Source organism: Nerophis ophidion, linkage group LG18 (assembly GCF_033978795.1).
Source record: "Nerophis ophidion isolate RoL-2023_Sa linkage group LG18, RoL_Noph_v1.0, whole genome shotgun sequence".
Lineage (NCBI taxonomy): Eukaryota > Metazoa > Chordata > Actinopteri > Syngnathiformes > Syngnathidae > Nerophis > Nerophis ophidion.
In genome coordinates, this window is record NC_084628.1 from 30,175,438 (window position 1) to 30,185,873 (window position 10,436).

The 10,436-nt window shown below is 39.7% G+C and overlaps 1 protein-coding gene across 1 annotated transcript; it reads left to right on the top strand.

The window, feature by feature from the left end:
- The first annotated feature begins 5,960 nt into the window (after positions 1-5,960).
- Positions 5,961-9,475, top strand: LOC133537094 (sprouty-related, EVH1 domain-containing protein 3-like). Its single transcript, XM_061877956.1, has 2 exons — positions 5,961-6,466; positions 6,739-9,475. The coding sequence occupies exons 1-2, from the start codon at positions 6,287-6,289 to the stop codon at positions 7,687-7,689; spliced, it is 1,131 nt and encodes a 376-aa protein (XP_061733940.1). The 5' UTR covers positions 5,961-6,286; the 3' UTR covers positions 7,690-9,475.
- Positions 9,476-10,436: the final 961 nt, after the last annotated feature.

The window sequence follows — 10,436 nt, forward strand, 5'->3', positions numbered from 1 at the left end:
CCCAGTGGCCTATTTTATTTTTTCGAAGTTTTTCTCAAAATTGTTCCCATCACACAATATCCCGAAAAAAACGGCTTCAAAGTGCCTGATTTACCACCATCGTTATATCCACCCTTCTATTGTCCTGTGACGTCACTGCGTGAAGCCACCAGAAACAAAACATGGCGGATAGCACAGAAAGGTATAACATAGTAGCTCGGATTCAGACTCGGCGACTTCAGCGGCGCAAGCGATTCAAACAGATTACGCATGTATTGAAACGGATGGTTGCAGTGTGGAGGCAGACACCGAAAAACGAAATTAAAGAAGAAAACATAAGCTTTTGAGCCATATCACGACAGACAGCGGCAAGGGAGGAAGCGCGGAACGAATTCGGCGATCGCCTTCTAACCAGCGATTGGTATGTGTTTGTTTGGCATTAAATGTGGGTGGAGGGAAAGGCTGGATGCAAATATAGCTACAAATGAGGCAGAATGATGCAATATGGGACGAATTCGGCGATCGCCTTCTAACCAGCGATTGGTATGTGTTTGTTTGGCATTAAATGTGGGTGGAGGGAAAGGCTGGATGCAAATATAGCTACAAATGAGGCAGAATGATGCAATATGTACATACAGCTAGCCTAAATAGCATGTTAGCATCGATTAGCTTGCAGTCATGGCGTGACCAAATATGTCTGATTAGCACTCCACATAAGTCAATAACATCAACAAAAATCACCTTTGTGATTTCGTTGACTTTATTGTTGGAAATGCATCTGCTTTGAGTGTCGCAGGATATCCACACATTCTTGCCATCTCTGTCGTAGCATAGCTGTCGTCGGTAAAGTGTGCGGAACAAACAAGGGACTTTTGCATCTTTTGGCCAGTGGTGCAACTTGAAACCGTCCTTGATCGTGTTGTTACACCCTCCGACAACACACCGACGAGGCATGAAGTCTCCAAGGTACAGAAAACAGTCGAAAAAACGGAAAATAACAGAGCTGATTTGACGTGGTGTATGTAATTTGTTTGAGAAAATGGCTGTCGCTTCACGACGTGACGTCACGGGTGAAAGGTCATTGCTCCGACAGGCGAACAATTGAAAGGCGTTTAAATCGCCAAATTCACCCATTTAGAGTTCGTAAATCGGTTGAAAAAACATATGGTCTTTTTTCTGTCTCATCAACGTATATATTGACGCTTACATAGGTCTGGTGATAATGTTCCACTTTAAAAGAAAAGGTGATGTAACACAGCGGTGAACATGCCCTTTCCCAACTACTTTGGCACATGTTGTAGCCATGAAATTCTAAGTTAATTATTATTTGCAAAAAAAAAATAAAGTTTATGAGTTTGAACATCAAATATCTTGTCTTTGTAGTGCATTCAACTGAATATGACAGGGGTCACCAACCCGGTGCCCGCGGGCACCAGGCAGCCCGTAAGGACCAGATGAGTCGCCCGCTGGCCTGTTCTAAAATAGCTCAAATAGCAGCACTTACCAGTGAGCTGCCTATATTTTTTAAATTTTATTTATTTACTAGCAGGCTGGTCTCGCTTTGCTCGACATTTTTAATTTTAAGAGAGTCAAAACTCAAATAGAATTTGAAAATCCAAGAAAATATTTTAAAGACTTGGTCTTCACTTGTTTAAATAAATTCATTTATTTTTTTTACTTTGCTTCTTAAAACTTTCAGAAAAACAATTTTAGAGAAAAATACAACCTTAAAAACGATTTTAGGATTTTTAAACACATATACCTTTTTAACTTTTAAATTCCTTCCTCTTCTTTCCTGACAATTTAAATCAATGCCATCCATCCATTTTCTACCGCTTATTCCCTTTCGGGGTCACGGGGGGCGCTGGCGCCTATCTCAGCTACAATCGGGCGAAAGGCGGGGTACACCCTGGACTTAAATCAATGTTCAAGTAAATTTATTTTTTTTATTGTAAAGAATAATAATTACATTTTAATTCAATTCTTCATTTTAGTTTCTGTTTTTTCAACAAAGAATATTTGTGAAATATTACATTAAACCTTTTATGATTAAAATTCAAACGAATTATTCCAGCAAATCTAGAAAATCTGTAGAATTTCAAAGTCTTTTGAATTTCTTTTAAAATTTTTGTTCTGGAAAATCTAGAAGAAATAATGATTTGTCCTTGTTAGAAATATAGCTTGGTCCAATTTGTTATATATTTTAACAAAGTGCAGATTGGATTTTAACTTATTTAAAACATGTCATCAAAATTCTAAAATTAATCTTAATCAGGAAAATTACTACTGATGTTCCATAAATTATTTTTTTTATGTTTTCAAAAAGATTCGATTTAGCTAGTTTTTCTCTTCTTTTTTCGGTTGAATTTTGAATTTTAAAGAGTCGAAATTGAAGATAAACTATGTTTCAAAATTACATTTTAATTTTTTTTCCTGTTTCTCCTCATTTAAATCGTTCAATTAAGTGTTTTTTCATCATTTATTCTCTACAAAAAACTTTCTGTAAAAGGAAAAAAAATGTACGACGGAATGACGGACAGAAAAATAATTTTTTTAAATATATATAGATTTATTTATTAAAGGTAAATTGAGCAAATTGGCTATTTTTGGCAAATTATTTAAGTGTGTATCAAATTGGTAGCTCTTCGCATTAATCAGTACCCAAAAAGTAGCTCTTGGTTTCAAAAAGGTTGGTGACCCTTGAATATGGGTTGAGATTTGCAAATCATTGTATTCCGTTTATATTTACATCTAACACAATTTCCCAACTCGCATGGAAATGGGGTTTGTAAATCCACGTGTACAAAAGTTGGAAAGCAAGGGACCAATTTGGACCTTGTACAATAAACAGAAGTGTACCAGGAGTCCACCCCCCTTGAAGCAGGCCGTTAACCCCAGTACTCCAAGGTGAATATTGGTACTTTTTACAGGTCCAAAAGATACAACTATGTTGCAAAGGTGTAAAGGTCAAGTGTACAAAAGGTAACAGTCCGAGGACCGATTTGGACCTTGTACAATAAACCGAAGTGTACCAGAAGTCCATCAACCCCTTAAAGCAGACCGGGGTCCCCAGTCCTTCGAGGTGAATATTGGTACCTTTTACAGGTCCAAAAAGGTACACCTATTTTATAAAAATAGAAATCCAAGCGTACAAAAAGTAGAAACCTAGGGACCGATTTGGACCTTGTACAATAAACAGAAGTATACCAGTGGTCCCCCCCCCCCCCCCCCCCCTAAAGCAGGCCGTGGTCCCTAGTACTCTGAGGTGAAAATTGGTACCTTTTCCAGGTCCCAAAAGATACAACTATGGTCGAAAATTGTAGAAGTCAAGTGTACAAAAGGTAACGACTCAGGTACAGTTTTAGACCTTGTAAATGAAACAAGAGTGTATACCGGAAGTCTTTCCCCCCCACCACACACACCTAAACGTAAATATTAGTACATTTTACGGACCCCAAAAGCTGCAATTATATCCTCAAGGTGTAAAAGTCAAGTGTACAAAAGGTAACAATCCAGGGACTGTTTATAACCTTGTACAATGAAACAGAAGTGTACCAGGAGTCCATCCCCCCTATGAAAGCAGGCCGTGTTCCCCAGTACTCCTAGGTGAATAATGGTACCTTTAACAGGTTTTAAAAAGGTACAACTATTTTATAAAATTATAAATTCAAGTGTACAAAAGGTAGAAACCCAGGACCGTTTTGGACCTTCTACAATAAACAGAAGTGTACCAGAAGTCCATCACCCCCTTAAAGCAGGCCGTGTTCCCCAGTACTCCAAGGTGAATAATGGTACCTTTTACAGGTTTTAAAAAGGTACAACTATTTTATAAAAATATAAATTCAAGCGTACAAAAAGTAGAAACCCAGGGACCTATTTGGACCTTGTACAATAAACAGAAGTGTACCAGGAGTCCGCCCGCCTTAAAGCAGGCCGTGGTTCCCAGTACTCCGAGGTGAATATTGGTACATTTTACAGGTCCAAAAAGATACAACTATGGTCCAAAATTCTAAAAGTCAAGTGTACATAAGGTAACGACCCAGGTGCAGTTTTGGACCTTGTAAATGAAAGAATGTGTACCGGAAGTCTTTCCCCCCCACCACACACACCTTAAGGTAAATATTAGTACACTTTACAGACCCCAAAAGCTACAATTATGTTCAATGGTGTAAAAGTCAAGTGTACAAAAGTACAGTTTTGGACTTTGTCCAATGAAACAGAACTGTACCAGGAGTCCATCCCCCTTAAAGCAGGCCGGGGGTCCCCAGTACTCCAGAGTGAAGATTGATACCTTTTTAAAAGACCCAAAATGTTACAACTATGCTCCAAAATTGTAAAAGTCAAGTTTATAAAAGGTAACAATCCATGTACAGTTTTGGACTTGTACAATAAAACAGAAGTGTACCAGGAGCCCATCCACCCTTTAAGAAGGCCAGGGTCCCCACTAGTCCAAAGACAATATTGGTACCTTTTACAGGTCCAAAAGTGTACAACAAGACATGTTCCAAAATTAAAAAAGTTAAGTGTACAAAGTGAAGCACCCCAAGAACAGTCTTGAAACTTGTACAATGAAATGGGGCAGTACCAAGAGTCTATTCCCTTAAAGCAGTCCAGTGTCCCAAGTACTACGGAGGTGAATGATGGTACCTTTTACAGGTCCAAAAAGATACAACTATGTTGCTAAAGTGTAAAAGTCAAGTATACAAAAGGTAACAATCCAGGTACAGTTTTTGGACTTTGTACAATGAAACAGAAGTGTACCAGGAATCCATCCACCCTTAAAGAAGGCCAGGGTCCCCAGTAGTCGAAAGACAATATTGGTACCTTTTACAGGTCCAAAAGCGTACAACAAGACATGTTCCAAAATTCTAAAAGTTAAGTGTACAAAGTGAAGCGACCCAAAAACAGTCTTGAACCGTGTACAATGAAATGAGGCAGTACCAAGAAGCAGTCCCTTAAGGCAGTCCATTGTTCCAAGTACTACGGAGGTGAATGATGGTACCTTTTACAGGTCCAAAAAGATACAACTATGTTGCTAAAGTGTGAAAGTAAAGTATACAAAAGGTAACAATCCAGGTACAGTTTTGGACTTGTACAATAAAACAGAAGTGTACCAGGAATCCATCCACCCTTAAAGAAGGCCAGGGTCCCCAGAAGTCCAAAGACAATATTGGTACCTTTTATAGGTCCAAAAGTGTACAACAAGACATGTTCCAAAATTCTAAAAGTTAAGTGAGCAAAATGAAGACCCCCAAGAACAGTCTTGAAACTTGTACAATGAAATGGGGAAGTACCAAGAGCCTATTCCGTTAAGGCAGTCCAGTGTCCCCAGTACTACGGAGGTGAATGATGGTACCTAAGCAACTATATGCTAAGGTGTAAAAGTCAAGTGTACAAAAGGTAACAATCCAGGGACAGTTTTGGACCTTGTACAATAAACAGAGGTGGACCAGAAGTCCATCCCCCCTTAAAGCAGGCCGGGGTCCCCAGTTCCCCCCTTAAAGCAGGCCGGGGTCCCCAGCACTACGAGGTGAATATTAGTACCTTTTACAGATCCAAAAAGGTACAACTGTGTTGCAAAGGCGTAAAAGTCCAGTGTGCAAAAGGTAACAAAAAATGTTTTGGAACTTGTACTATGAAGTGTACTAGAGTGAACCAGGAGTCTATCCTTTAAGTCCTTCCAGGATCCCAGGGTACTCCAATGGTACCTTTTCAAGATTTAAAACAACACTAGTATGTTCCCAACCTGTAAAGTCAAACAAAGGACCAGTTAAAGTACCCCTAAGGGTACAAAAATCAACAAGAGTCTACAAATCCTGGTACGACACCAAAATACCCCGTAAAAGTAAAAATAGTCTCTCGGGTTACAATTTGTACCATTTCCATGTCGAAAAAGGAACAAGTATGCAAAAATCAAATGTGTGTAGAGGAAGAACTTTAGAAAAATAGCAACCAAAAACAAGATTTTGGACTTTGTTAATGTACCTCAGGGGACTAAATACTTACTGGACGCCAATGGAAATGTTTGTACTTGTTCCAGGTCCAAAAAGTCAGGTATTGTTATTGTTGGCTGGGACAAGCTGTAGCAAATGGATGGCTGGTTGGATATTGTATGTTTTCAAACAATGAATTGTACCCCTAAAAGTACAAGAACCACATCCTGCATACAAAAGGTAATAACAAAGGGACCTAAACAGTGAAAGAGTCTCGTCCCCCAACCACAGGGTTGGTACTTTTTCCAGAACCGAATGTCAGGGTTACACAAGTAGGACAAGCTATCGTAGTCTTCCTGAGTGTTGAGTCATATATGATGATGATGTGCGGCCTCTGCCAGTCCCATACAGGAAGTGAGTCCTCGTCCAATAGCAGGAAGGAGATGCTCCCCAAACCCATCACCATAGTGACCAGCGAGTCATCCACCACCTGCTTCGTGCGGACCGAGGAGTTCAGTTTCGGATCCGGCGGAACCATGCAGACGCCTGCTCAGGTGCGACAGGGTTAGTTGGTACCCTAATGAAGGGGGCTAAAAAGGTGACTTCAGTGAAAGTATAAGCACACATTTTGCCTTGTGCTGAACTGATCTTGGTGGAGTCTGGTCTTGGTATAGGGATCAGGCTTAAGTTGATAGTTTGGGCCTTCCAAGACTACAGTGTCTGCTTGTACCGGAAGTCAAATTAAGAGGAAAGTGACCTCTGCTCGGATTAAATGTGAGATGTGACATTCTGTTCCTGACTCTGTAACTTTACACCATCTCTGCAGATCCACACCAGGCCGGGACAGCAAATGACCACTCCATTAAATCCCCTGGCTCCGCTGCCGCCTGCTCCACCCTCCCCTCCGGCCTCGTCGCCTCTGTCCCCCCTCTCGCCTACCATCTCGCTGCTGGAGGAGGGGGACCTGCGCAGCGTGGATCCCTGCAAGGACCTGTGGGGGTCCAGAGGGTACGAGGACTACCGGCGAGCCGGAGCCTCCAGGACTATGGTCGGGGGGCTGACCGGGGGCGTGGTGGTAGAGAGCGGGGGGAGTCATCAGGACAAGACGGAGTTGTGCGTGGTCCGCTTCGAGAAGGAAGCGGGGACGGCGGGCTGCGAGGTGACCGTGAGTTTGGACAGCAAGGCCGCCCAGCGTCTGTCCTCCTCCTCGCCCACCTGCATGTCCATCCCCAACGCTGTGTCCGGCGTGTCCTCAGGGGCCGGCTCCCCCCAGGAGACCGGCAAAGGCTCCCCTTCGCCCTGCTGCATACACACCTCCTTGGCAACGCCTCGGTCGCGGACTCGTAAGAGGGGAGGAGGAGACCCCGGGGCCATCTCTCCCGACGACGACAGCCCGTGTCCACAGGCGTCGTCGTCGTGCTCGTCCCGCTGCGTGTACTGCCGCTCCGTGTTCAGCGCCTCGGAAAACGGGCGGGGCCGCTGCAGGGACGCCCCGGACCCGGCCCTGCACTGCCTGCGCCAGTGGACATGCGTGTGGTGCGCAGAGAGCCTGCTCTACCACTGCATGTCGGACTCCGAGGGGGAGTTCTGGGAGCCGTGCTCGTGCGATGACTCCCTGGGGGGCCACCCGCACCCCCTCTGCTGCGCCCGCTGGTTGGCCCTCGTGGCCCTGTCGCTCTTCGTGCCCTGCATGTGCTGCTACCTGCCTCTGCGCGCCTGCCTGCGCTGCGGCGAGAGGTGTGGCTGCTGCGGGGGAAAGCACAAGGCGGTCCGGTGAGACCGGGCTCGGGTCGGGAGGACTCTCTCGGCGAGGGTGCGTAGCCCGGAAGCCCCTCAACTGCATTCCGCTCCCTCTTCTCAACCCGGGGCCTTCTAGACTCGTCCACGCCCGCCGAGGAGGCCGCTCGGCCCGGGTTCTGTGGCGCCGCACGGAGCCTTGGACCCCGCTGATGTAGAATTAGCGAGCAACGCAAAGGACCAGGGTGGGTCACCATGATGTGCTCCTTTAGACAAACAAAGATGGTCGGTCTATTTTAGTACACGTCAGACACGCTACCACACACACGGGAGGGGAAACGCTTTCGTGTTCGCCTGCGTCATCCGTGGTCAGATGAGTCGCCCTTTACCTCCAAACTTTACCTCACGCCACACGTCCACGAGCTGGAGGAGGGACCAGAGGACAATTACTAGCTGCAATGACAACCGTGTAACTACGGGGAGTTCAAGGAAGTGAGAAGAATCACCTTTTCATCTCCCCCAAAGAAAAAACTAACCCTGCTAATAATCCCAGGATAAAAAAAAGTGCAATGTAGGAGTATTTTTGTACGCCGATGTCGGGCGAAAAGGGTCGCGTGCGAACTGGCAAGGGGCCGCGACATTAGGTACGCCTGCATGACAACGGCCGGTACAAAAACTAAAGAGGACAGGTCAGAGTATTAGGAAGCGCTGGTGGGCCTCATGAAGTGGCTTCTGAGGACGGAGTGGAAGTACTCCGCAAACATCTTTTTACTCACGCCCAACCGTTCACAAACTATTTTCTTCCATTGATAAATTATTTGCAAGTCAAAAAACAAAATTTTCTTCAATGAAAAAAACGATTCACAAGTAAAAAAAAAATTATTTTCTTCAAGTACAAAACATTCATAAGTTAAAAAAAAAACTAAACAATTTTCTTCAAATAAAAAACTGTTCAACGGACGATTCAAACACTTGAAAAAAATCAATTTACTTCAAATAAAAACGATTCAAAAACACAATTTTCTTCCATTAAAAACGATTGCAGGTAAAAAAAAAATATTCAATTAAAAACGATTCATTTGTAAAAAAAAAACACAATTTTGTTAAATTAAAAAACTATTCATAAGTTGAAAAAATAATTTTCTTCAATTAAGAAATGATTTGTAAGCAAAAAAAACAAAATTTTCTTCAAGTAAAAAACGATTCATAAGTAAAAAAAACTAACCAATTTTCTTCAAATAAAAAAAGATTCAACGAACGATTTAAACGATTTAAAAAAACTGTTTACTTCAAATAAAAAAAGATTCACAAGTTAAAAAACAATTTTTTTCCCATTAAAAACAATTTGCAAGTAAAAAAACTTAATCAATTAAAATAGATGCATAAGTAAAAAAACACACAATTTTTATGAATTAAAAAACGATTCATAAGTAAAAAAACCAAACAATTTTCTTCCATTAAGTAAAAAAAACATTCAATCAAAAACGATTTTTAAGTTAAAAAAAAAAGTTCTTCAAATACAAAAATGATTTGCATGTGAAAAAAATAAATATATTTAATTAAAAAACGATTCATAAGTGAAACAAAAGAAACATTTTCTTCAATTAAAACATTATTTGCAAGTTAATTTTTTCCCCATTAAAAAACAGTTAATGAGTAAAAATAACAGAACAGTTTTCTTTAATTAAAAAAATTATTTGCAAGTGAAAAAAACACATTTCTACTACTAAAAAACGATTCATAGGTAAAAAAAACTATTTTTATCAAGTAAAAAAATTATTCATGAGTAAAAAAACAAAACAATTTTATTCATATAAAAAAACGATTCAACGAGCGATTCAAACCATTTAAAAAAACAATTTTATTCAATTATAATACGATTCATAAGTAAAAAACACAATTTTCTTAAATTAATAAAACAATTTATAAGTAAAAAAACTATTTTCTACAATTAAGAAATTATTTGCAAGTAAAAAAATAGTTTTCTTCATTTAAAAAACGATTCACAAGTATAAAAAAATTCTTCCATTGAAAAATTATTTGCAAGTAAAAAAAAAACATTAATTCCATTAAAAACGATCCTTAAGTAAAACAAAAAATGTTCTTCAATTTAAAAAAAAAAATTCAATTAAAATGATTCATGAGTAAAAAAAACAAAAATAACATTTTCTTCAATTAAAAAATTATTTGCCAGTGAATATTTTTACTTACATTAAAAAAACGATTAGTAACAATAGAAACATTTTTCTACAATTAAAAAATGTTTTGAAAGTGAAAATAACTACTTTCTTCCATGAAAAAACGATTCAAAAGTAAAAAAACAAAAACAATTTTGTTCGATTAAAAAATGATTTGCAAGTGAAAACATTTTTTTTTCTTCAATTAAAAAAATATTCGGAAGTAAAACTACACACAATTTTCTTCCATTAAAGAATAATTTGCAAGTAAAAAAAAAAAACAATAATGTTCTTCAATTATAAAACCCATTTTATTCAACTTAAAAAAACGATTCTCAAGTATCAAAAAATATTTTTTTTAATTAAAAAACAATTAGCAAGTATAAAACCAATTTTCTTCAATAAAAATGATTCACGAGTAAAAAAAAAATTGTAAGTATAAAGACGATTTCTGCAAGTAAAAAAACGCCTCGTGGGAAAAAAAACATGTCAACAAGTTAAAAAAACGATTTGCAAGTATAAAAAATATTTTCTTTTACTTAAAAAATGATTAGCAACTATAAAAAACATTTTCTTCAATAAAAATAATATGCAAGTGAAAATCACATTT